The following is a 27,516-nucleotide window of genomic DNA, read 5'->3' as shown; positions in this document are numbered from 1 at the left end:
CTCTTTCAGGAGAAGTGGGCTCCATCTGACACATCACTTTTGGTTTCATTGGTATCTGCAAAGCTGTTTAAAATTCTCCTCTCCTTCTTACCATGATTCCATGGGGGCACGTGTCCTTAGCAGCTTGAGTAAGGGTACTCTTCAGAGCATCAATCACATCATTAGTGAAAACACTATACACACCTGGCCTAAGGCTGCCACCTACAAAACACCCCCTGTAGCTTCCCCTGGAGATGTCCACCAGGAAAAACTCAGTGCTTTGTGGACGTGACCTGCTAGCTCCACTTTGAGGCAGTGAGCTGGTGCTGCCTAAAGGGTGGTCTGAGGGCCAACAGTCCCAAGTGATGCTCCTGGAAAGAGGGCTCCATCGTCAAGGAAAATTTGAGACTCACTGCCTGCTCCACCCTCTCTTGAAGATGCATGATGCACGTTATGATGAAGACTGTTGACTTTATGAAGTGGTCCAGCACACAGCTGTATTGAATTTTGTTTCCTCCAGCATCATTCACATCTAGCAGGATCCTTTTATCATGAAATTTTATGAAAAGAGGAAAAACTTTGGAGAATAATAATGAGAGTTGACAATTGCTACATATTCTTTTTTATTTTTTTATTTTTATTTTATTTTATTTTTTTTTGCGGTACGCGGGCCTCTCACTGCTGTGGTCTCTCCCGTTGAGGAGCACAGGCTCCGGACGCGCAGGCTCAGCGGCCATGACGCACGGACCCAGCCGCTCCGCGGCATGTGGGATCCCCCCAAACCGGGGCACGAACCCGTGTCCCCTGCATCGGCAGGCGGACTCTCAACCACTGTGCCACCTGGGAAGCCCGTATATTCTTTTTTAAAAATAAGATCTAAATGTTTTCTGTGAGTTACTTCCTAGAACCCTGTCAGTGTCCCAAGGAGGTAGGCGCTTTAATAGATAAGGCAGCCAGACACAGAGATGCTAAGGCACTTACCTGAGGTCGCACAGCTAGTTAATGGCAGAGCGGGGACATGAACCCGAGTGCCGAACTTGTTCGGTTTACTGCGTCTACAGCATAGTTAGAAGCAAAATGAAGTGGAGAAAGAAGCAATATCCAGCTACAAGGGTTCACTGGGGACCACTCATCCTGTCCCCCCATTTGATCTATGCAAGTTTGGCTCATGTAACTCACTGTGGATCTGTGGGCTTTTTTCTGCATTTAAGGCTCAACTTTATTTCTCTAGGGATGTTTAGAGACATTAAAAAAGAACAGAACAATATTAAGTGGCCTGTGGCTGTAGGGAAACTGGGCTTGTTTCATTCCTTTTCAGCCAGCTGGGATCTTTGGTTACAAGTGAAGGTTATTGGATTTAGTTTTTTACTTTGAAGATGAATAGGGTTTTTTGGGGAGGTTTTCTGTTGCATTTGAGCATCTTCATCTGTAGAGTGACCCCTCACTGGGAATCTTTCTTCTTAGAAATTCCACCTCTTCCAGGCTAGTCTTTCTTGCTCTCCCTCCGCCGCCTCCTCTGTAAAGGACTGTAAAGGTTGGTTCTGTTTTCCTTTTTGTTAGTCTCATGCTGGATCTCTGTCTCCACAGCGGCTGTGGGAGTGACCAGGCACAAATCGAAGGAACTGAGTCGCAAACAGAGCCAACAGCTGGAGCTCCTGGAGAGTGAGCTCCGGAAAGAGATACGTGATGGTAGGCTCCAAAATTTTATTTGTAGAAAAACAAGCCCCCCTTTTTTTTTTTAACCCTTAAATGGAACCAGCCACAGTAATGAGAGCTGTTTGTACAATAGAAGACAACTGAACAGCAGGGTCTAGGCCTGGCTTTGTGTTTTATTTCACCTCTTCTTTGCAGCCAACCGAGTAATTATCTAGTTTCTTCTTTAATGAAAACCAAGGTCATACTCCGTGTTAGACAAAACAGCAGAAGATCTTATCCATTGTGTTTTGAGTTAAAATATGGCTCTTGGGATTCTGTTTTGCAGGCTTTGCTGAGCTGCAGATGGATAAATTGGATGTGGTTGATAGTTTTGGAACTGTTCCCTTCCTTGACTACAAACATTTTGCTCTGAGAACCTTCTTCCCTGAGGTAAAAGAGCATTGATCACATTGCTAAGGTGGAGTCTTGAATAATAATGAAGGTGCTTGTTGCTGCTGTCAAAACGGGTGTTTCCTTCCAAGGCAGCGGTAGATAATGTGCTTGGTACAGAATAATGGCTTAAATCTCAGCAGAGCAGGGAGGAGGATAACTATTAATTGGATTGATTAGGGTATAAAGCAGTGATGGGTCACTGGCAATTACTCTTTGTCCCATAACAAAAACCTAGGAGGGACACAAGTTCAAAGTGATGATTTTTGCTTTATTTTACTACCAGTTTAGAACTGAATTTGTAGCTGGGAAGTGAGCTAGTTTATTTTAAAAATCAATAAATGGTGGGCTGGCCAGTTTGTTGTGTTTATCTGCATGACTTACATTGCAGCTACTAGATTATTCGCTATTACTTCTCAATTGGAAATGAAAAGTACTGTTGGCCAAGAGGGAGAAAAGTAGACATGTGTAGAAACTGAGTTAGTAACAGCCATTTTTAGCAATGTAGAGTTGTTATGGTTCTCTCCAGCAGTTATTCTCCAGCTGATCAGTTTGTGTCATCCTCATTTAGTAGAAATAGCTGCATGAAATGATGAATTAATTTGTTCTAGGATCCGAGGAGTAGTCTACTTAACCCTTTGGGTTTTCAGTCTCACGTTCTAACACCTCCATTTTCTCACCCACTCACATAGCCTTCCTCATTTACCCTCCCAAGTCTTTGGCGAGGTACACGCTGATCACCTCCAAGTCCCGATACCCCAGTTCCTCCATATTGCCCTTTTTTTGTCCAGAACTGGTGACCGCAGCCAGGCCCAACCTCTGGAACACATCAACACCAATTACATATTACATTTAAATCTAGACTTCTAAGCAAAGCCAGAAATCTCTCCAGGCCAAAAGAGAGCTTGTATCACCTTACCATCAGCTTCTCAGCTACATTTGGCCAGAAGCCTAGAGTTCAGAAACCCAGACACATGCAGTAAGCAATTTCCAGTTTCTCTATAATTCTAGAAGCAGACACCGTGATATGTGATGCTGTGTCTGGAGGGTGGGATACCTCCATAAAACACCCACCATATTTTCTTTTTTTTGTCCAAGCCTTAGTGTTGTAAATCAAGAAGGCTAGAAATAAGACTTTAGCGTTTTGTACTTGTGTTTTTTTTAAGTTATCCTCCAATAATAGCAGGCACCAAGACTTGCCATTTGCCACCTCCTTCATTTCTATGGCAGAATACTGCCTAGGGAGGGGAGTTTAATTCCCTGAATCATGATGACTGTGCAGGGCCTCAGCAAAGGTTGCACCAAGAGTCCTATTTCCCAGCTATCTGAGATCCCCATTAAGAATTTAATAGCAATAAAAGAAGAGATTTCTACCATCTACAGGAGTACTCTGTGGGCTTTTATAGTTAATGATTGCCCTTGAGTGCTGAAGAGAGTCATCTGTGGCCTGAAAGAAAAAGTTTTCCTATCTTCTAAATTCAGTAATCAAGAGCAAGATAGAGTGATGAATGCAAAGGAATGCTGTTGTGAGTGTTTAAAAAAAAAAAATTCCTAGGAACAATGCTGTGTTATTTCAGAAGAGAGAGTTGCAAGAAGGCAAACTGATTTAACTCAGGGTTATGTCGAATCTTGAAAGACAACTGGGAAAGCTATAGAAACTGATGTCAGAAGAAGACACAGGAAAAACAAGCATACATTTTTCAGAACCCTATTGAGAAGACCTAAGTTAAAACTGAATTTGTCACAATTAAAAGATCTAGAGAACAAGGGAAGATACTCCATTAGAACAACACCAGTTGAAATGCATTCTAGGCTGAAGGTAAGTCCTGCTGTTGAGAGGCCCTTTACTGATAGATCAGGAGCCACATCCTCTAGGCCTGGAGGTTGGGTGGCGGAGGGAGAACTTGGGTGATCAACACCTACTCGGTAACCATAGGCAAAGCCCAGAGGAAATGGCAGCTTCTCAGAGACCAAGGCATTGCCCGTAGTTCTTTGCCCTGCTAGTTGGGTTTTGGCTTTTAAAGCCTTGCTTTTCATTATATTGGCAACTTTGTTGTGCTGAAAATAGAAGAAATAAGGGTAAGCAGCGCACCGAACCACCTAGAGGAGAAGAATTTACATGAAAGGAGGAAGGAACATTGGAACCCAGGGAGCCGGAGCGGTATTTCCCTATTTAAGGTCAAGAATCAATCTGTTTATTTTCTTTAAGTTTTTTTTTTTTTTAATTTATTTTTGCTGTGTTGGGTCTTCGTTTCTGTGCGAGGGCTTTCTCTAGTTGCGGCAAGCAGGGGCCACTCTTCATCGCGGTGCGCGGGCCTCTCAGTATCTTGGCCTCTCTTGTTGCGGAGCACAGGGTCCAGATGCGCAGGCTCAGTAGTTGTGGCTCACGGACCCAGCCGCTCTGCGGCATGTGGGATCTTCCCAGTCCAGGGCTCGAACCTGTGTCCCCTGCATTGGCAGGCAGATTCTCAACCACTGCGCCACCAGGGAAGCCCTAAGTTTTTTCTTTAATTAATTAATTTTTGGCTGTGTTGCATCTTCGTTGCAGTGCACGGGCTTCTCATTGCGGTGGCTTCTCTTGTTGCAGAGCACGGGCTCTAGGCGCACGGGCTTCAGTAGTTGTGGCTCATAGGCTCTAGAGCACAGGCCCAGTAGTCATGGCGCACAGGCTTAGTTGCTCTGTGGCATGTGGGATCTTCCCGGACCAGGGCTCGAACCCGTGTCCCCTGCATTGGCAGGCAGATTCTTAACCACTGCGCCACCAGGGAAGTCCTCAATCTGTTTAAATTGCCTATTGGCATAGGTTGGTTCAGCAGAAAAATGTGAGGAACTAGAAAATGCAAACCCAGGGTCTGATTTTTCTGCTTATTACCAGGAGAGAGTATGAAGTAATAGTTTGAGGTCTTCTACTTGGGCTAACAAATTTGAAACTATAAGGCAAAAATTCTCTGCAGAAGAAATTTACTTAAATAAGATATAAAAATAGCCCAAAGTTTCAAGTATTACCAAAAAATTTTTAAATAACAATGTTTGAATTTATATTTTTATCCTGTTGACTCATTTAAAGTGTTAGCATGCTTTTTAAAATTTAGTCATTTAATTCCCATTTGATTTATGATATTGTACATTAAAGGAATCTCAAATTTAAAAGTTTATATTCAAGAGCTACAGAGCATAACACTTTAAAATATTTTTAGAAACCAGCAGGGCAACAGCATTGTGGTCTAGTTTGCTGTAAATTAGTGATTAAAAAAAAAAAACCAATAATGATAGCTGACATGAAGAACTTACTGTGCATTCATTCATTTTATTTTCACACCTAACCCGTGAGGTAAGAATCATTATTGTTCCCATTTTTCAGATGAGGAAAGTCAGGCACAGAGAGGTTAAATGGCTTGTCCAAAGTCATGTGACCAATAGGTGATAAAACCAGGATTGGAACCCAAGTTGTTTGACTCCAGGTTCTAGCTTTTGCCCACCCCTCTCCACCCCTTCTTGAATAACAATGTGTATCAAGACAGTAAATGCTTCTAAGCTAAGACTTGTATAAACTTACCAACACAACTCAGTATTTATCCTTAGAAGGTAAATTGCTTGAGGAGTGGTCTGTACATTTGCATAATCTTTCACCACCACTTCTTTAACTTTTGAGTCAGTTCTTTTTAAAGTGTGAGATACCTTCACCTACCAAAAACGGAACTGATGCGATGATAAATATTCTTAGAGGCTTTCAGAAGTCACTGGTGTTTCTTGAGAGCTGAACAATTATTTATTATGTAGAAGATATGCTGTGAACATAAGCCCAGGGGCTCTTCAGATTAGCAAATAGTGTCTCTACTTTATTAAAATGGACTCAGGTGTTATAACAAAAATACACTCTTCATTTCCTTTGGATGTTATGAATAATAAAAGTGTCTCCTTCCTCTCAGTCAGGTGGCTTCACACACATCTTCACTGAAGATATGCATGTAAGTCTATAAGTTTTCATTTTTCGCTCATGACTGCCTGACTTTCATAGTGTTATCATCATCATCATCTCCATTATTACTTTGAATTGTTATTGTGGGTATTTTGGGATCACGAATTTGATGTTAAATAATTCATTGTCTTGGAAAACCCGTTGTGGATCTACTTTCTAACTTTAAGTTTATGTATTATCTATATTATGTTATATTTTTTTCAGAACAGAGATGCCAACAACAAGAATGAAAGTCTCACAGCTTTGGATGCCCTAATTTGTAATAAAAGTTTCCTTGTTACTGTCATCCACACTCTTGAAAAGCAGAAGAACTTTTCAGTGAAGGACAGGTATCAGCCAATTTGTTTATATTTTGAAAGCCGTTAAGTAGAAAGAATAAAACTTGAGCCTCTTATTTTGTTTCGGAACTACAACCTGAGCTTGGTATCTGAGAACACGCATCTCTCCAGAGGCTGGTTGATTTGGGTCACCATGCAGTCCTGATGTTTCTTTCCATTTCAGATCACAACGCTCTAACACAAATTCTATTTTGAAGACACACACACATGTGACACCCCCCCTCAAAAAGCACCCTAAAAAAACCCAATACCAAGAAAACACATGAGTCCTGAGTCAAAAAGCAGAAGTGTGCTGTTTTCTATTTTTAAAAACACCCTGAAAATTCAGGGAAGACATTCACTTCTTGTTACCGCTTTAGTTTAAAGTTTAAGTGCTGAAAACCGTATAAAATGACCTGAAGTTAACATTGGTGTGTGGTTTTTATGGATCGAGGACGAAGGTAGTTGAAACTTAGGTGTTAAAAAAAAGCATCCACACGGCAGCACCCCGTTAGCATCCCATTGCCTGACCCCTCAAGTTTCCTTGGAAACTGCTATCAGCACCAAGCAAGCCACAGCTGATGATTAACCTGCTTAATCAAGGCTCTGTGTTTTTTTTAATAAGCTTTTTTTCCCATCATCTGTATATCTTCTTTTTTTTCTCTTTCAGTTTTACTGAGATATAATTGACATACAGCACTGTATAGGTTTAAGGTGTACAACATGATAACCACAAATATCTCTTTTTCTGAGTTTGAGGTTTCTTTTGTTTTTTTTCATATTCCACATATAAGTGAGATCATACAGTATTTGTCTTTCTCTATTTCATTTCGCATGATGCCCTCAGTCCATCCATGTGGCTGCAAACCGCAGGATTTCTTTCTTTTTAGGGCTGAATAGTATTCCATTGTATATATGTACCACATCTTCTGATCCATTCGTCTGTTGATGGACGCTTAGGTTGCTTCCATGTCTTGGCTGTTGTAACCAAGGCTCTATTTTTAAATAGGTGTCTGTTTGCTTCCTTCTTAACCATTGCACTGCAAACTAAGCTGGTCTACCTAACCAGCATCCTTGAGGTGCTGACCAGGGACTTGATGGAGCAGTGCAGTAACATGCAGCCTAAACTCATGCTGAGACGCACAGAGTCCGTGGTGGAAAAGCTCCTCACAAACTGGATGTCCGTCTGCCTTTCTGGTTTTCTGCGGGTAAGTGTCTGATCCCTTGGTGGCGTCAGAGCTAAGACTGTATAGGCAGTTGTTTTTAGCAGATGCTGAGGTCTTTGCCAGGATAAATCCTGAGCACTCCATGGTGTCAGCATTTAACCACTTTTAGTCTTGGTCCTTACTAGGAGCACATGGAGGGGAAAATAAAATTTGTTTTTGCTGTAACTGGCCTATGTAAGTACAATTCATTTAGAATTTCCTCGAGTAAGACTTTTCCCTTTTTTTAAATTTTATCGTAGTGAGAACAATTAACGTGAGACCTACCCTCTTAACAGATTTTTAAGTGTACAAAACAGTGTCATCTATTGGCACAATGTTGTACGATAGATTTCTAGAACTTACCTTACATAACTGAAACTTTATACCCCTTGACTTTTGCATCCACCTGCACGTGGTTAATTAACGTGTGCTGAGTGGAGGGCATATTTCAAATACTGATGGAAACACACTGTTTTCAGGGCCTCTGAAGCATCTTGGAAATAGCCGTTTACCTACCACTACGTTCTCTGTAAACTAATTATGTTCAATTCCAACCAGTTATCCCATATGAAAGCAAGTCTCCAAAAAGCCGCCCGCCCCTTGAGTTCCCTTTGTTACAGTTAAGTGAACATGGTTATAATCTAATTGAATCTTAAAATCTTTTCAAATGTGAACTTGGCACACATTCCATTGGTTAAGAGGATGGGCCCTGGAGCTCGCTGCCCGGTTTGAATCTAGACTCCACCGCTTACCAGAGGCCCCAAGCAGGTTTCTTGACCTGCCTGAGCCTTGGGTTTATAACCTGTAGAATTGGAAGAAGATTATTTTAGGGCTGTTCTGAAGCACTGATGAGAAAATGTTCACAATTGCTCGGCACTGAGTAAGCACTCCATAAATGATGCCCATTATTATTATAAAATATTAGTAGGAAAAGAAGTGTGTTCTGTTGAACCCAGGCTTCGTTCAGCCCTCCGAGGCCCCTGGTGCAGGACGTTCTTATCCTTCTTCAATTTCACCAGCCATCCAGATTCCAGCGAAACTGCATAATTGTGTGTTTGTAGCTAGTTCTGAAATCTAATTAAAGTTTGAATAAGATACACTGCTATGCCACAGGTTTTAACAGTACTACTTAAGTTTAGATCCAAAAAGCAGCGCCTTAAATAGACTGTGCTTAGTTTAATGTTTAATGTAATCTTACAAGTAGATGCACAACCTTTTTTTTTTAACCAACCCTTTTCTCTCCCAAGGCAATGCCCATTTATTAAGATTAATGAAATCTGCCTTCTTTGCTGTTTACTTGGTATACATCATCATGCACTTTGGGGAGACGCGGAGCGCTTATTTCTGGGGTGAATATTTTTGGCTTCCCCCATCCTAGCTTCAGCCACAGCTGCTTCGAAACAGACGCAGCAGGACCCTCACCCAGTTCCTGGGTCTTAGTCTCGAAAGGCAGCTCCTGCCTCACCACCTACTGTGCCACTGAATCAGACGCTCAGGGTGGGGCACAGTAGTCCACGTTGCCAGGTTCCTGCAGGTGATTCCACCTCCCTGCCTTTGAGAACCTGGGGGCAGTAGAAGGAGCACTGGCCTGGGAGTCTTGGTTAGAAGCAGCAGGTTCGGGCTGTAAGTTCATCTCAGCCCCAGCTTGCTGCGTGGCTCCAGGTACGGCCCTTTCCATCTGGGCATCCGTTTTCTACCCACCAAATGAGGCGCGTGGCCATTGGTTTTAAATTCCTTTCCAGTTCTTTCCCTGGGACCTTGTGATTCTTTTTCTGAGCCCTCGAAGGCTAGTCAGAGCCTTGCCCTTGCTGCTGTTGGGCGTTAAAAAGGCGAGGCATCCCCAAAATCTGCGCTCGGAGTCCAAATGGCCCCCTTGAGCAGAGGATTCCTTGTCAAGGTTTTGCAGTGCTGACTCGGGAGTGTCTTGAGCACTTGGGGTGGTGAGGGGCCAGCGTGCTCCCTGGGAGGAAGTGGCATTCAGCCCGTCGGCGATACTTTCGTTTTCAGTGGAATAATTCCCTCTGGCGCGGAGGGCCGGGCTTCCCCAACCAGGTGCCCAAGGGGTGTGGGACTCTGCCAGCCTAGTCCTGCTCTACCCATCCTCCCAGACCTCGGCCTGGGTGCACGAGCGCTGTGACCTCCAGGTCACTTCCTCCTCTGTGCCTCCAAGGCCCTGCGGGTCAAGCAATAATAATAACTACCGTTTATTGAATGTGCCAGCCACCGTGCTAAGAGCTTTGCTTCCTTTTTCTCACTGAATCCCATGAGGTGAGAACCTTCCTGACCATTTTGCACACTGGGGAGTTGGGGCTCACAGGATAGACAAGACTTCCTCCCATAGAGGAGGACCCCATAGCTCGTGTGACGGCACCAGGGAGCTCTTAGCCACCCGGCTTAATGCGTCCCCAGGAAGGCAGCTACCTTCTTCCAGGCTCAGGGAGGGATTTGGGGCTGGAGTGCGATCACAGGTGCGGAAGCCTAAAGCTCAGCACTGGTCAGAGAGTCTGGTCTCACGAAGGAAGGGCTGGTGAAGGGGCCAAGCTTAATTCCCATCACAGGAGGGGCGGGGCAGGGTCGGTTCCGTAAGCGGGGCTCTGCCCGAGGCCGGCCCCCTGGGAAGCTGTGTGCGCCCTGGTCTGAGGAGATGCCTAAGCCACCAGCAGGTATGACTAACGTAGAACTTGTGTTCAGTGGTGACAAAGAAACATCATGGCTCCGTAGTTTCCTAAGCTGGCCACGCATCAGAATCCCCTGGCAGGTGTTAAAAGTACAGATGCCCAGGCCTCATCTCCGGAGATTCCGTGTCTAGAGTAGGGCCCAGACATCTGAATTCTTTTTTTTTTTTTTTTTTTTTTTTTGCGGTACGCGGGCCTCTCACTGTTGTGGCCTCTCCTGTCGCGGAGCACAGGCTCCAGACGCGCAGGCCCAGTGGCCATGGCTCACAGGTCCAGCCGCTCCGTGGCACGTGGGATCCTCCCGGACTGGGGCATGAACCCGTGTCCCCTGCATCGGCAGGCGGACTCTCAACCACTGCGCCACCAGGGAAGCCCCATCTGAATTCTTTATGAGTCCCAAGGGATTCTGGTGATGATTATCCAGGCTTAGAAGCACGGGTGTGGGTAACGGTGCCAGATGAGATGTTCCTAATCTGAGTCTAGCTGCACTCTCGTGGAGAATTCTTACTACAGAGCCATCGAGTCTGGAGCTGTCACTCCACACAGCCCAGAAGAGCCCACCGGCCCCCTAACGCTGACCTCTGCGGGTGCCTCCAGCCCCCTCCCAAGGGTGCTTACCCCCATCTCTGATGTGGGCTGGAAACAAAGAGAGAAGTGAGGTTCTAGGTTTGCGGTCAGGACATTACCTAAGGGCGTGGAGGGAGAGAGACGAGAGCAGTGTGGTTGTGAACCTCTGAATAAAGGAAGTTTCTCATAAGAATTGAAATGTCATGTTCAAGTCCCAGCGCTCTCCCCACCTGGGAAATTTTTGAACATTCCAACCCTGTCCTACATAAGGAAGCGACTCCAGGATATGTCAGGAGGGGAGAGGAAAGTGCTACAGGGCCCCGGTGGCAGGGAAGGCAGCAGAGGAGTGACAGGAAGCCCGGGACCAGGGAGGGCTGTGCTTTTGCAGTCAGTATAGAGGATGGTACGGGGCGGGTAGGGGTGGGATCCAGGAGACCTCAAAGATGTCTTAGCTTACCTCTTCAAGGGAAAGCAGGTGAGAGATCCAGTGGAACCCTCCTTTCTAAGCCAGCTGCATTGGCTGTGAAGCTTGACTTTGTAAGCTGGGGCTTCAAGCCCTAGTGCCGTGGCCGGCTTCTCGTCATCACGGAGGCAGTTTGACTTCCTGGTTCTGGGCCTGGCTCTTCTTCCCCCTTAAATTCAGTTTAATGTCCTTTTGATCACAGAGGGTTTATTTACTTAGCAAATACTACACAGATCGATCGTCAAGCCAGGGCGACATGCTTTGGGAGGCTGCATGAAAGCAGGAACACACAAGCCTCCCACTCCGGCTGCTCAGGGTCCATTCGAGCGCAAAGTGGCTACAGATTTCAGGCGTTTGAATAACAGCAGGGGTGGCCACCCCTGGTCCAGAAAAAGGTGCAGAAGGAAGTCATCGGGATGGGCCAAACGCTTGGGAAGATCCTTAGAGTAAGGATCTGGAATCGGCTCTGGCCCAGGGGAAGGAGGTGGGGTACACTGTGGCCTGTACCAGCGCAGGTGCCTGGGTGGGGCTGTGCAGGCTGGGGGTCAGGAGAGGAGGCTGCAGGCTGCAGCTGAAGGCCGCTTCCTTCGTGAGAAGCTGTTAACACCAAAACGCCGCCTCCTAGGTCAACGTGTCAAATGTTTTTATGTTTATTCTGGTTACCAAAGTTCTGCATTTTTTACATGCCATTTATTTTCAGCGCGCTGAAAAAAGAAAGGTCAGTTAAATAGGAATGTAAAGAAAGGTTAAATCTCTACCAACTGTTCTTAGGCCAACTGATGAACATTAGGCTACCATAGAGAAGCTTAAGCATAAAAGAACGATCACCTACTCTGTAAATGCCATGAGAGTGTGCGTGTGCGTGTGCAGTTTGCTGAGTTTTGCTCCTAGTCCTAAGTGGAGCAAAGTGTATTTTCTTGGGAGGTACATGTTGATTGTTAGAAAACACTGCCTCCTGTCTCCTGTCGTAGGGCCATAAACAGAAACTTTCATTCTCTGGAAAGTACAGTGGATTCTGCTGAAAGCTAACTGTCACTTTTTTTTTTTTTTGCGGTACGCGGGCCTCTCACTGTTGTGGTCTCCCCCGTTGCGGAGCACAGGCTCCGGACGCGCAGGCTTAGCGGCCATGGCTCATGGGCCCAGCTGCTCCACGGCATGTGGGATCTTCCCGGACCGGGGCACGACCCCGTGTCCCCTGCATCGGCAGGCGGACTCTCAATCACTGTGCCACCAGGGAAGCCCCCTAACTGTCACTTTTGCGTCTTTTCCAAGGAGACTGTTGGAGAACCGTTCTATTTGCTGGTGACGACTCTGAACCAGAAGATAAACAAGGGCCCCGTTGATGTAATCACTTGCAAAGCCCTGTACACGCTTAATGAGGACTGGCTACTGTGGCAGGTTCCGGAATTCAGCACTGTGGTGAGTTCGCGACGAAGCTGGCGGGGTAGAGGGTGAGTTGGGAAGCCTCGCTTGAAATGATATCCTTCCTATCACAGGAGGCCTCACACGTTCCGTTTATTAAAACCATAGTTGATAAAATATTAACACGTGTTCACATAATAGATTTTAATTACTCGGATTGGGGGAGAAAGTATTGTAATGATGCCTGGGGTACTCCTCCATTTCCAAAGATTTTAATATCAGGATTGCTTATAGCTTTCAGCATCGGCAAAGGAACTGCAAAGCACTCCCTACTCAGCACTTATAATTGCAATCAGAATTTCTCAAACGGCTCTGCTCTGGAAGACAATGTGTGAAGATATATTTCAACCAAATTGAGGCCGTCTTATTTTAGAACGATAACACAAGACAAATTCCGCTGTGTTCCCCCTGCAACGTGACGCCCTTACTTTATTTTCATGGATTAGTTACAAATGTTTGGTGTCATGCACTTAGCGTTCTGTGATCTCATAGATATTTTTAGGGGAATGCTGTAAATCACGAAAGGAAGATGATTGCCTGGCTGCTGGAGGGTTTCACCCATTTAAGATCTTCCTTTTCACCCGTCCCCACTCCTTCCTTTCCTAAAGGAAAAGAGACCAATTTTTTGCACATTCAGGAATTTTAGAGAGAGAGAGAGCCAAGCATGGCAAGTATCTCCAAAATTACTTAGGATTTTTTGGGTGCTTTTCTGTTAACAGAGACTTGGAAAAGAGATGGCTGTATTTTGGTTTGATCTTTAGCTTTACAGAGATTCCGGGCTGCTTCGCAATCTCATTAGTGGTCAAGGAGGAAACAATTACAGTGGGGTTTTGCTGTTGCTCAGTAAGGGGGTCGAGGCTCCTGCGGCTTTGCTCTGGATGGCAAGCACTGCGGTGTCACCCTGGAAGAATTCATCCCCTCATTGGAGAAGGCACCGTGGTGCTGTAGGCTATGTTATGGTTGTGTCCTCTGGTGGGAGAAGAGTCCCTAGATCCGCTCTTGCGAGTCCTCGGTCACTGCTGGATGGAGCTGACCCTCCACTGAAGATGGCACATGCTTAGCCGCCATCCACAAGGTGGGAGGCTGATCAGAAAGTCACCAGGTCAGACTCCTGTCTGTACTCCCATCTGTATCTGAGGGGGAGTGGAGTGCAGTGGTTCTCCGACGTTAGCACGCATCGGAGTCCCCGAGAGAGCTTAGTAAACACCAGTTGTGAGGCACCACCCCAGGGTTTCTCATTCCGTAGGTCTGGGGTGTGGCCCAAGAATTTGCATTTCTGAAGAGCCTTCTGCAGCTGCTGCTGGTCCAGGGCCACACAGGGAGAACTACTGATATAGTTATTACTGAGTGTAGACGCTGGAGCCAGGCAGGTTTGAATCCTGCCTCTGCCACTGGCTAGCTGTGTGACTTGGGGCAAGTTTGGAAACCTCTCTGTGCTTCCATCTCTTCACTTGTAAAATGGGGATGATGATCATGGTACCTGCCTACCTCATGGATGTTGTGAGAATTAAGAGTTGATATTCTGTAAAGTACTTAGACCATTGCCGGGCACATGAGTGCCCTGTCAAGAGTTATTCAGTTTAATTCAAATCTCCTCGGGCGCTTGTTAGAAATGCAGATCCAGATAGACCCATGCCTGGGCCTTCCGTCCGGACTGACTACATCAGAATCTCTGGGGATGGAGCCCAGGCATGGATAGATGTTTTAAATGCTCCAGGTAATTCTAATGGGCATCCTGCAGGAAGAACCCCACTGGTACCCTGGACTTGCATCAGGGCCTATTGACTCTCCTTTTACTGATTCAGGGTCTTCAAACCCAGGGCCTTGGTCCTAATGCAGAAGGTGTTCATGCTTTTTACTTTGAGACATTTTAGGAGCCCCACAGGTTCCCAAAGCGAAATATTTGCAAGTGGATATAGGTCAGGGGAATCCAGCAGTGTTTCACTCTCATGAAAACTCAAACCCGGACAGGAAGGAGAGGAGAGCGGAAGATGGAACTGGGAGTGGGGAGGACTCAAATGCCTGGAGCACCTTTTGAGGTTTGAGTCCTTTCTAATGCTTTACATCCGAACACTTTTCCCCCTTTCATTTTGAAACGTTATTTATTTCACAGTCAGTTAAGACCATGTGTTTCTGATTTGTTAACACTCAACTCATCATCAAAATGTTTCTCGATGCTGAAGACATTTGTGTCGACTAGGATTCTTTTTTCCTTTGTAGCCCCTGGGGAAAAGGTTGACGGAAAATTATGTTTTTAGAAATCCACATAAATCTTCCTTTCCGAATACAGATTTGCCGGTAGATAGCGTTGAGACTGGGAGAGGGGTGGGCCACTTGTTTCTAGGGCCCTTGACTTTGAAATTGATTTTTAATGTCTTTCCTTGGACACGCCCCAAACCTCTTTCATGGTGGATGGTTATACTGGAAGCTCCAGAGAAGCTTGATCCGGTCTGTGCTTGTGTGACAAAATGTTAGCAGAAGGTCGATATAAAAAATTTAAGGTTTTTCATTTCCTTTCAGGCAAGTCCCCTCAGCCTTAACCATCATCTTTGAAATTGTCTTCCTTCCTCTCTTTCCCACCTCCCCCTGCCCTTTCTCACTTTACCCCCCTTCCCCACGCATGTACACCCAGTGGTCTGAAGTCTTGACTTTCTAAATTTGCTGAGATGGTTTATGTATTTGAAAACCAAGGTGTGGTGAACAGACTCGATTGTGTGTGTGCGCACGCGTGCGTGTGTGTGTGTGTAAATATTTTCAAGGAAAAAAAAGCCAGGGAAAAAAAATCAAGAGCAGCTACCCAAACAACTTGAAATGACAGAGCCTGGTACCATGGCTGGGACACATTTAAAAAGAGGCCCCCAAACTCCTGTTTGGCTAAATGTGAAAAACACAGCGCCTCATCTAACAGCCTAAAAGTCAGGTTTCACGCCTCTAAGATGAGGATGTGTTCTCCATGAGGTATAGGGTGTTTTCTAGAACATAAAGGCAACATGCCAATTGCTTATACATGAAATCATTATACTAACACATGGGCTCCAAGAAGTAATTCTTTGTTTGCTGTACCCTGGGAGGAAAATTCCTCTGCCATTTCTTAAATGTAAGCAAAGCCCCATAAAGACACTTCCTCTAGGAACAGAAGAAACCATCCTCCGCCAGCAAGGCACTGCAGGCTGGTGTTCAGTGAGGCAAACCGCCATTACATTCTCCTGCTCCGGGCTGGGAGCATCAGGGGAGGGTTTGTACACACACACGCACATGCACGCACACGCACGCACACACACACGACTCCTCTAACATCCGGGGATTCCGAGTTGACAGCTAGAAGAGAGATAAGCCCTATTGCTCTAAGGTTTTTCCTCCTTTGCAAACGTTTAGGCACATTCGATTTTGTGGCTGAAGAATCTCGGGCTCTCCCTTAGGGTGGGCTGTCTAGAGAGTCGTTCTGGAGCGGATCGCCTGAAACTTCAGAGGAGCTAGTGAGGTTGAGGATTTCAGTTCCGGGAAAGTGTACCACATGGGAGAAAGGACATTCGCTTCACTTTCAGGAGGCGATGAGAAAAACCCAATAACTCATGGCAAGTGTGCTGAATTAGCAAGAGAAGGTTGACTTATAATCAGAGTTAAGTGAGAAATGGTTTTTCGAACTCTTAAACTGAGGAAATGAGCCTGCCAATCGACTGTATCAGAGATAGCATCTTGGCGCCCTGGGAAACAGTGTTCTGACAAACATAATATTGCCCTCATTCTCATATCTATGAGAAAGTCTTTAAGATTATTAGAAAGTCTTGCAAAAGCACAGTTACTCGCCTACAGAAATCTTGATGCCTCTGCTATGATTTATGGAACGTTTCCGCCAGCCCACACTAGCCTTTTCCCCCAATAGTTACCACGTTGCGGACAATCCTGGTTTGTAAAATATTTCACCTCTGACACAGCCCTAGCTATCCCTAGCAAGAGTTCCTCATCTGCAAGCTTCCTTCAACGCAGCCGCTCAGCCCTCCACTCCCCAGCTCCTTCTGTTCCATTTAGTTTGTCCTTTCAGAAGATCCATTATCCCCATAATTAAACAACCCACTGTCCCGATTAAGTTATTCTCTGTTACTTCAATTACATCACATTGTTCATTAAACCCTGATGTTTGCACTTCAGCAATCTTGTTTTTAATACTCCTAGCATTTGTAGAGAAACAGTAAAGTTAATTAACAATTCTTGAGCTTTGTTTTTCTTTTTCTCTCTACTATAGTGCAAATCATTTGCATTATGACTTGCAATAATACTGAAACCATTACTAACTCCACAGTTACTGTTCTGAGCTTCTGATCAAAGAAGTGAAACCATTTTTTATAATCATTTGAGGTAAGTCATCCTAGTTGATGGCAGGCAGTGGAAAATGAAAAATTAACCTTAATTGAGTGCTTTAAATGATTCTCCTCTTCATGTCTTTCTTCTCACATCCATAGTCTTGGGATTAGAAAATCATTTTGTTACCTAAATACACACGTACTTAATTTTCCTCTTTATGGCTCAAATATGACTGTTACTTCATCGTTAAGGATTCTTATTTATACTTGTTCTCCTCAGAGAATGGTAGCTTTTATAGCAAACCATGGTGGAGATAAAGGCATTTTTAATTTATTTATTTATTATAAAATTTGCTTTATTTATTTATTTTTGGCTGCATTGGGTCTTCGTTGCTGTGCCTGGGCTTTTTTCTAGTTGCAGCGAGCAGGGGCTGCTCTTCGTTGCGGTGTGCGGGCTTCTCATTGCGGTGGCTTCTCTTGTTGCACAGCACAGTCTCTAGGCACGCGGGCTCAGTAGTTGTGGCTCGCAGGCTTTAGAGTGCAGGCTCAGTAGTTGTGGCTTACGGGCTCTAGAGCACAGGCTCAGTAGTTGTGGCGCACGGGCTTAGTTGCTCCGTGGCATGTGGTATACTTCCCAGACCAGGGCTCGAACCCACGTCCCCTGCATTGGCAGGTGGATTCTTAACCACTGCACCACGAGGGAAGCCCAAGGCATTTTTTTAGATTCGTCTTTTATGGCATTGTCAAAGTCAGCATTCCATCTGAAGTTACTGTTATCTAGAGCAGGAATCAGCGAACAACCACCTGTGGGTCAAATCTGGCCCTGCTGCCTATTGTTATAAATAAAGTTTTATTGGCACACAGCCATACCCATTCATTCACTATTGTCTATGGCTGTTTTCCTGCTGCAGTGGCAGAGTTGAGTAGTTGCAATAGAGATGATACAGACCTCAAAGTCTTAAATGTTTACTATCTGGCCTTTTACAGAAATTTTGCCATCCCTTAATCTAGAGCTTGACATAATAGAGAAAAAAAAAACCTAGAATCCATCCTCCTGCTCACCCCCCAAAATCTTGGCCTGTTTCCTCTCCTTCTAGGGACACAGCAGTGGAAATGCCTCACCACTATCCACAAAGCTGAAACTTATGGGCACTCTGCCAAAAACCCCCAGAAAACTGTGAAATACATTAAACCTAAAATACTGGAATCAATCATTTTGGGCTAAATTGGACAGATTCTCACTTGAGTTTTGCATGCACAAGTGTTAGTAAATGCTAGCAAGTGTATAAGACTGGTGAGAGAAACTTTAAATTTGAGGAAATTCTCTCCATTAACTTAATTTTTTTCTTCAAAATGGAAAAGGCCTTTCTCCCTCAATATTCTGTCAGGGGGTTAAATACCCTGACCCAGGAAGCGTGGGGCTCTCAGCCTTTGGCGGGGAAAGGAAAAGGCGGGTCGGGGAGGGGAGGTCGGGCCGGCAAGAGCAGCATCAGAGGGGCCGCTGGTAGAATGTCCCAGGGCTGACTCCGCTTGAGAACAACCTCAGATCAGAAGCTTTTCTGAGGCTTGGACTTCTAACTCTGGGCTTTCGCTGCTTCTCCTGAACTTCTGGAAGTGGTTTTCTTCTCTCTAATTCAGTTTAGTATAAGAACCAGATTTTTCTCTTCACCTTCATTTGTCTCTGCAGTGAAATTAGAAATGCATTTTATAGGTTTTATTTAACGAAAGCAATTATTGGCCTAAGACCTTCTATGATAAAGTCGCTGGCTTGTAATAAATTCTTTTAAAATTGATTTGTAGGCTTCAGAAGGTATTACAGAAAGAATGCAGCAACATCCCTGCCCTTATTAGCTAAGAATATGGCTGGTGAGTTAATGGAGTGTAGCTGCATCAGCCTTTCCCCAACAAACTGGGGGAAATTGTGGGGCATTGCCTCTTCCCCTGCTTTTGTCGTGTCCTCTTAGCCCTCTGCAGCTTGTTTTTTCGACCTCCCCAATACCTGAAACTGCCAAGTTGTGTGAAGGGCCCAGGGGTAAAGCTGCTAGTGAAGCAGGAATGTGGTTGTATGTCGGAGTGCTGTGTTGTTGAGCTCAGAAGAGGTGGGGTTTGGAGTCTGACCGTCTTGGGTGTGAATCCAGGCTCAGCCGCCTTACAAACGGGCTGTGTGACCTTGGGCAAGTCACTCAACCTCTCTAAACCTGTTTCCTCATCTTTAAACAGGTGGATTATTTTAATTAAACCCTAACCTTGTACATTTTTTATGAGGTCAGGAAATAATATCTGTAAGATGTCTAGCCATCATGCCACGGAGTAGGTACTCATTATTTATTTATAATAGCTTTTCCCGTCTGAGCTGGTTTTCTTATCAACAGTATGGTTGAAGCAGAAACTGTCCCGTCACCATTGGTTGGTTATTTGGTTGGTTGGTTATTGATGATGGGTGGTGCAGGGCAGTTGATCAGCTGCATCCATTGTCATTAAAAGCTTATGTTCCTGTTGAAAATGTTACCCATAACCCCTATATGTGGGCTTTTACAACCTATAGCAGACAGTATCCCACTGGACAGATGTGAACAGGAGACCACAATGATACACCTGCCCAGCTAACTTGGACTGCAATCCCGCACACCTGAAAGGGCTGGACTGTGACCTGCTGCAAAGGACCGGGTCCTTCCAGTCTGGTCCTTTCTCTGGGTTTGGTCCCTGTGCCTTCAAGATAGACTTGCCCTTCTAAGAACCCTTCTTGATAATAGAGAAGGCATTGTTCCTGAATCCATAGCTCTTGAGACCCAAGATACCTGTGGCTTAAGCAACAGCGGAGTTTCTCTCTCTCCCACATGAAGTTCTGAGGTGGGCAGCCCGGCACTGGTGGGCGCCTCTGCTGGAATGTCCTCGCAGACCCCAGCTCCTCTCTTGCTGTCCTGAGGTCACCTCATGATCTAAGGTGTTTGCTCCCTGCCAGCTTCCTTCCACATTCCAGCCAGCAGGACATATGATGAGCTATAGAAAAGTTGACAGATGGTCACCAGCTGTCTTTTAAAGGAAGTTCCCCAGGGGCTGCCACATAACACATCTGCTTAATCTCATTGACCTAAACTTAATCACATGGCTGTACCGAGCTGCAGCAGAGGCTGGGAAAGGTCGTCTTTATTCTGGGTGAACGTGAGCTCCGTAAAAATTCCTGTTAGTGGGGCCCAAGCCACAGGGTGCTCCAGATTTGAGTGGGTTCCATGGGGTCCCATGCCAGCCAAGGTAAGGAGATGGCGCCTCCTCTGCTGTGTCCAGCCTGTCTGCTTGGATAGCGTTTATTGAAAACCTCAGGCAGATTGGGACAGCCCTTCGGAAGTTTATCACCTCGACTGGCCTTTGGCTCCGCAGTTAAGAGTATGGACGTATCCTAGTTACGACCCTCAGCAGCTCTGCGATCTTGGACACATTTCTGAACCTCTGTGTCTCAGTTTCTTCATCTGTTAAATGACACTAATAATAGTGCCCGCTTCAGACAGCAGTTGTGAGGATTAAATGAATTAACAAAGCGCACCCAGCACATGGTGAGTGTTCAGTAAGTGTTGGCTATTATTATTAGAAACCTCAAACTGTATTGTCTTCTTCAGCTTTTGTTTCTGTAACTAGTACAGGGCTCCTCCCTGACGTGGAAGGTGGTGGTTTTGGAAGGGCAAGCATGGTTCTTCAAGTCCGCTACCCTCTGTTCTCCCCAGAGGAGATGGGATTCTTTATCTAGACTTCCTAACCTCATAGCCTGAGTAAGAGATTGAAGCTTGCTGCACATCAGTCTAATAAGAGTTGAAGCCAAGTATCTCCACGGTCCAGAGGCCTCCTCCTGTACTGTTGTACATGTTGCTCCTTTCTAGACCCGGTTCAAATGGCCCTTCCTCCATGCAGCCTTCCTTGATTTCTCTCCCTTTGAAAACCCTCCTCCAAGCTCGAGGTAATCTCTCTCTGAACCTCTAAAGCCCTCTATCTATACCTACTGTTTTCTTCCTGGTATTAGAATTTGTTGTGTATATCCCACAGTTGTATCAGCCTTCAAGTACTTCCCAGGCAGGATCAGTGCCAGCTTCTATTGTATATCACCTGCAGTGCCCTGCACACAGTATGTGCCAAGTGGGTGGGTATCAATGAATGACTTTATCTACCTCAGCATCAACAAAATGAGCTCTGTCAGACTGGGTGCAGGCAGATGTAAGTAAGAGAAAATACGACTATTGGTGTGTGAAATCCTAAGAGCATGGAATTGCACTTAGAGTGGGAAGTCTGGAGGTAAACAGCCCGAAGGTAGATCCATGTACTCAGCAGTGTCAGGGCTCTGGGTCACCATCTCCTTGCTCCTCTTGGCCCTTCCTCTTAGTCACAAAATAGCTGCCACAGCTCTAAGCACTGCTCTCCCCTTTTGTAGAAATGCTTTCCCTTTATGCTTCATTGGCCAGGACTGGGTTACAGGACCAGTCCCTGGTGAATGAGGAGAAGAGAGCTGCCACCAGTCATGTTTCCTAGGCTAGGCTGGGCCCACTGCTGTTGAAACCTAGCTTCTGTTAGCAAAGAAGGCAGAGAGATGGCTGCTGATGGTACAATCAACCATATCTGTCGCCCCAGCTTTGCTGACACTTTCGTAGCCAGAGCAGTTCCTCTTAACAGAGGGGCAGCACTGGGGGGAAGAGACACTTTAGAACGCTTTAGCCTTTTGTGGGTCTTGAAAATTAATCACCGTTCCATAGATTTGAACTGTGCTTAGTTTACAAAACATTTTCAGGTTTTGAAAGGCAGGCTCAGCAAATGTTTAAAAACATGGTGCTTGAGTGCCTGCTTCTACCTTTTTCTTGCTGGGTGATCTTGTGCAATGTACTTAACCTCTCTGTACCTCAGTTTCTCATCTGTAAAATGGGCATACTAATAGAATCTATTATATGTCATAGGGTTGTTTCTGAGATGAATTTATGTATATTAATACACATCATTTGTCCTGGTGCTTGGCACACAGGAAGCACTCCTTAATTTTCTATTATTACATGTCATGATTTAGTGATCCTGTCACTCCTTCGAGATAAGAGCAATGAGGATTTTGAGGCTCAGAAGAGTTAGAGGACTTGCCCACGCTCCCACCGCTAGCTAGCAGGAGAAGGGGGTTGATCCAGGTGGCCTGGTACCAGTGCTGAGGACCCTCAACCCTCCTGTCCTCTCTGCTCAAATTCTCTGAACACTTACTGAGAGGGAAAGGGTTGCGTCTGGTGGCTGAATATTGTTTCAGAGGTGGTGCTTTGTTTCCCAAGTGTATTGTGAATCATCTGAGAACGAGGACCATGTCTTACAGTCTCTCCTAACCCTGGCCCCTAACACTGAGTAGCGCACAGGAAGGACTCTGGTTAAGTGGGTTTTGAAGGGGAGGTGGCACTTCCGTGGGGATCTTCCTTGATGGGGAACAGAGGCCCAGCGAGAGCTTTTCGAGCCTGGGGGTTGGGTTAAGAGGCAGGACCTGCTCTGAGATCCCCCCGCTCCCGCTACTCCTACACATTCAGAAATTGCTGTGGGGGCGCTAAGCGTTAGTGGCATAAAAAATGAACACAAATCAATTTGGGTCTGAATTTACTCTCAGAATTCCCTGTGGACTCTATAAAATGCCATTTTACTTTTTTTCCACCCATCTAGCTGTGAAGGCAGTGGCAGATTTACATGATTTTACATCCAGTTAAGGGTTTTTTTCCCTTTTGGTTATGCTTTAAAGGAGAACATTTATTGCCTATAAAGAGGTGTTTTGTTGAAGACAATAGTGCCCTTTAGGTAGTCACAGAATGTTATTTTGCAAATACCTATAAAACTATTAAACAGGCTGGGATCGCGGTATCCCTGATTAAAGGGGCCTTTTCATTCGTCTTTATCTTTGGAAGCCCTGTGAAATAGCTTAACCACCACTACTGCTACTGGCGAGACCAACTCGTAGAGAAATACAGGGAGACACGGGCAAGTCTACTCAGACCGTACAGGGCAGGACTGACGTTTGCCCCTCCAGGAGCCCCGTTTGTGCTGGGAATGCAGCTTAGGACTTTGGTTGTAGTCTGATCTCAGATTCCTGGCGGTCCAGAGGGTTCCTGGGCTGTAGGTGGGACAGAGAGGAGGAGGGAGGGCCCAGGGGGTGGGAGGGACCGAAGCTGAGTGGTTCAAGGTGCCACCCCTGGCTCTCCATGTGCAAGCCGGGTCCCTAGAGGCACAGGCCTCTGTTTCCTCACTCAAAAAGTGGGTATAATAATAATACACCCTCCTTCCCCAGGATATTGGGAAGATTAAAAGAATCGTGTCTTGAAATGTGTTCGGCAGGGTGCCAATAAATGTCACTAAAAAAGGAGGTGAGGGGCTTCCCTGGTGGCACAGTGGTTGAGAGTCCGCCTGCCGATGCAGGGGACACGGGTTCGTGCCCCGGTCCGGGAAGATCCCACATGCCGCGGAGCGGCTGGGCCCGTGAGCCATGGCCGCTGAGCCTGCGCGTCCGGAGCCTGTGCTCCGCAACGGGAGAGGCCACAACAGTGAGAGGCCCGCGTACCGCAAAAAAAAAAAAAAGAGGTGAGGAGAGGGCTCTGGCCTGAGGCTTCTCTGCCGTGGTTCTCAACCTCCACCCTGCTTCCCGCCCACGCAGTATGTCAGTGTTTGCTAGCAGTCAGGAGTCCCGCATCCCTGCCCAGTGAGCCACTGACCCAGAACATCAGTGTGCTCTGAGAACAGGCAAGGGAGCCACTCTCTGTCCCAGAAAAAAGAAACTCTCACAGGCCAGACGGAGACCACCACTTAACCTCAGACTCCAGCCTCCACTGATTCGGAGTTTCACTGAAACTCGGTGAGGACTGCACCAAGGTTTACGCTTGCATAATTATAAACAGGATTGGAGGAGCAAGATGTAAAGGCAGTAAAAAGAAGTCGTGCCTCTGAGCACCTCCCCAGAGCTTCAGAAGCCCCTTCTCCGTGGCTGGGGTCCTTAAGTCCTATCTCCTGAGTCAGACAGTGTTCTAGGTGTGACGTGATTAATTCAGTTCATCATCACGGGAACCCCGGGAGGCAGTTACTGTTGTTGTTCTGACTTTGCAGGTGAGAACTCTGAGATACAGAGACATTACCCAGCTAGTGAGCGGCGGGCTGGGATTGAACCCAGGAGTCTGACCCCGGAGCAGGTGCGCTGCCCCGTTCTCCTTCCGGGCAGCTTGCTCTTTACTCTGATAGAGATGCTGACCATGGAGTCAGGGTCCCAGCTGCTCAAGGCCGGCTGAGTCTGTTTCCACATGAAGGCATACTAATACTAACAATAATCATAGTGATAAGTTATATGAAATAATAACATCCCTTTTATTATTACTGTGATCATGATCATCACCGTCGAGCCTTTCCCAGCAGCCTGCCCCGTGCCAAGCCTTTGGCGTGCGTGATCTTATTTTTTTTTATTTTTTAATTTTTTTTCTTTTTGCGGTATGCGGGCCTCTCACTGTTGTGGCCTCTCCCGTTGCGGAGCACAGGCTCCGGATGCGCAGGCCCAGCGGCCATGGCTCACGGGCCCAGCCGCTCCGCGGCATATGGGATCCTCCCAGACCGGGGCACGAACCCGTATCCCCTGCATCGGCAGGCAGACTCTTAACCACTGCGCCACCAGGGAGGCCCGCATGATCTTATTTAATCTCGACAGAAACACTAGAGGCCAGGTACTGTTCTTATACCCATTTTAGAGTTGAGTTAACCCTAAGGGTCCCCATTTTCCACATTATTTGTGTTTTCATTTTTTAAACATTTCCATTCGTTAATCATTTTACATTCCCTCACTGCAGCCAGGCTCCAAAACACGAAATAATCGTGCATTTCACACCACACCCAGGTCCCTCTGGCTCCATGATTACCAGGGTGGCTTAGAATCTGAACTGTATGTTGTGCTAATTACAAAATACTCTCAGCACTTCCCTGAATCAGTTCCCCCAAGGATCCTGAGTATGTAACTTTGTTGTTTTAGATCTGTTTGTTCTTCGGCAAAGTAAACCTGAAATTGCTCTGAAATTCCTTTGGAAATAGTCCCTAGTTCTGTGTTTTCACACATCCACCAAGGCCTTACTTCTCCCATTAGACTGATTCTGAGGTTTTGCTGCACTGGGAGAATGTTAACTGACAAAACCATAAGTAATGGCACTGAAATGTAATTAATGCAAGAATAATAGTACAGGGTGGGGATCTCGGTGTTTTAATGAGAGCTCGAGAAACTGCCCGGCTGAAGCAGTTGAAAGTGGAGGGGGAGAGGCACGTTACCGTAGTTAATGCTGCGTATTATAAAGTGACCTCTTTGGCATGATCAGTACGGAGACCTCATAACCTCTCCTGTCACCTGGAAGTTCTCTACTAGGACTCTGTGGTCCTGGTAATAAAAAAGATAGTCACCAGTCTGCCCTCATCTACTGTGGAAGCTTTCCAATTTTTTTCTTTTTTGAGGATGAAATTAGAAATCACCGTTTTTAGAATATTTATATGTGTATATATATATATATATATATATATTTTACTCTCAGATATATTGATTCAGTGCTTGCTCTGTAATGAGAGTTTTAACTTTCTGTTTTCCTTTCCATTATCCCTGAAAAGAATGGATTATGCAAAAAAGATTAAAGTGGTATAATGCAATACGGTGTTTGCTAATGTGCCATCAGAGGTATTAGTAGGACTCGCCCAGGTTTGTGTCTTTTATGAATGCCTTTCAGATTGCAATTATCTTATAGACTTGGAAACCTGTTTGTGTTCTTGCAGGCATTAACCGTCACCTTTGAAAAAATCCCAGAAAATGAGAGTGCGGATGTCTGTCGGAATATTTCAGTCAATGTTCTTGATTGTGATACCATAGGTCAAGCCAAGGAAAAGATTTTCCAAGCATTCCTAAGCAAAAACGGCTCTCCTTATGGACTTCAGCTGAATGAAATTGGTCTTGGTAAGGCGATACGGGAGCTATTTTGTCCCAATCCCCTGATGAGCATCCCTTCCACCTTCCCTCCCTCCTGCCCCCCCCGCCCCCCCCCCCCGCATGTAAGCTCTGTTTGGTGAAGCTTACTAGCCTGGATTGTTCCCATAGGACATGTCTAGAGGCCAGGAGACTGCATTGTTTTCCCACAGGTATCACGACTCCTTTTCCTAGGAAGCAGGATCCTTCAGAGATGCTGTTTTTTGTTTTTTGTTTTTTCTTCAATATTATGTTTGTAAATCAGATTCATGAGATTGCTAACCCTGAGACCAAATGAATTCACCTTGCATCAAGAAGTACAAAAAGGTGTCAACCTCGGGCCCCCTGTATGTGTTGTATTTCACATTGGCATTTGATTTGTTTGTTGTGACACTGAGTGTGTCATTAGCGGGTGGCTCAGACTCTGGGTGTGAAGGCTAGAAAGGTCATCTTCCTCTCTGCTAATCACATCCTGCATTAAGTATAGTCTCCCTCCTCCCCCAACATGAAACAGCATCTGCTCTGAATTCATTTTCGGGCTCTATTGGTGTACGGCAAAGGCGAGCATATGCGTGAGCGAGCTAACAGGGCTCCACTTCATTCAAATGTTCATCAACATTTTAAAGTTGAGCTCCACGCAGCCCTCCCAGGAGACTGTCGTGGGATTTTATAGCAGATAATGGGACAGGAAAAAAGAGTAAAATCGCAAACAGTGACAGACAGTGTAACAAGGTTCATCTCTCCTCCATGTACAGTTGTAGCCTCGCCTAAGCAGGCAATTAAAATCATCCCACTGGGCCCTCTAAGTCAGACTCTCTGCTGAAAGGCCATTGCGAGAAGCCTGGGGGCAGGGTCCGGCACGTTTGAGTAGAACCATGCAAATGTGTAGCAACCCCAAGACCTGGCTTCAAGGAAAGCAAGGCCACTAAAGCACCTCTCATCCACCTCTCTTCTGCTTCCTTCTGTTGGCTGGACGATTGGGCACTTCAAGACCATGTGAGCTCATTTGGGTAGACGCAGGGTCAAAGGGCAGCCCCGGCCAGGAAACCATGACGTGACCCAGGGCCATCAACTTCCTTGCCCTGAGCCTACGTCTTGAAGTATTGCTCTGACGACAAAGGAGGTGGCCACTTGGAGCCGAGGACTATGGGGAAACGGCCCGGTGGCCTCAGTCCTGCTGCTGCCTGGTCCGTAGTATCATCCTCACACCACCCAGGGTTTGTGCTCATCAAGGGTGCTCCTGGCCTCCGATGTAGCAGAAGCAGGGAGCAGGACAAGCCCACTAGAAGCTTCCTGTTACAGTCTGATGGCAAGTGGCTTCTGCGTGTCTGCTGATCTTCCAAACTACCTCCGCGGCTAGCCCCAGAAAACTAAGTCAAAGCCTTAGAAACCAGCCATAAATTGTGTTAAAATCCAATACGAGACCTCTTCTAGCAGAGGCTCACAAACTCCAGTGCCCAGAGGGGCAGGAAGTATTATAAATACGGGGTGTCAGCCCACCTGGTATAATGGGAAATGGTGGGACCCGACTTAACTGGGGAAAGACACCTGCCAT

At 46.0% G+C, this 27,516-nt stretch overlaps 1 protein-coding gene across 1 annotated transcript in view; it reads left to right on the top strand.

Moving 5' to 3' along the window:
* The window catches only part of PLXNC1 (plexin C1), a 145,859-nt gene that overhangs the window by 96,023 nt on the left and 22,320 nt on the right, over positions 1 to 27,516 (top strand). Inside the window, exons 16-22 of the mRNA XM_060112917.1 lie at positions 1,567 to 1,668; positions 1,961 to 2,064; positions 5,994 to 6,032; positions 6,248 to 6,372; positions 7,370 to 7,568; positions 12,543 to 12,689; positions 25,775 to 25,952. Coding sequence (XP_059968900.1) covers positions 1,567 to 1,668; positions 1,961 to 2,064; positions 5,994 to 6,032; positions 6,248 to 6,372; positions 7,370 to 7,568; positions 12,543 to 12,689; positions 25,775 to 25,952 — 894 coding nt within the window. The remainder of the gene's footprint in view (positions 1 to 1,566; positions 1,669 to 1,960; positions 2,065 to 5,993; positions 6,033 to 6,247; positions 6,373 to 7,369; positions 7,569 to 12,542; positions 12,690 to 25,774; positions 25,953 to 27,516) is intronic.

This window comes from Mesoplodon densirostris, chromosome 11 (assembly GCF_025265405.1).
Source record: "Mesoplodon densirostris isolate mMesDen1 chromosome 11, mMesDen1 primary haplotype, whole genome shotgun sequence".
In the NCBI taxonomy this organism is placed as follows: domain Eukaryota; kingdom Metazoa; phylum Chordata; class Mammalia; order Artiodactyla; family Ziphiidae; genus Mesoplodon; species Mesoplodon densirostris.
This window is presented reverse-complemented; position numbering and strand designations above follow the sequence as displayed.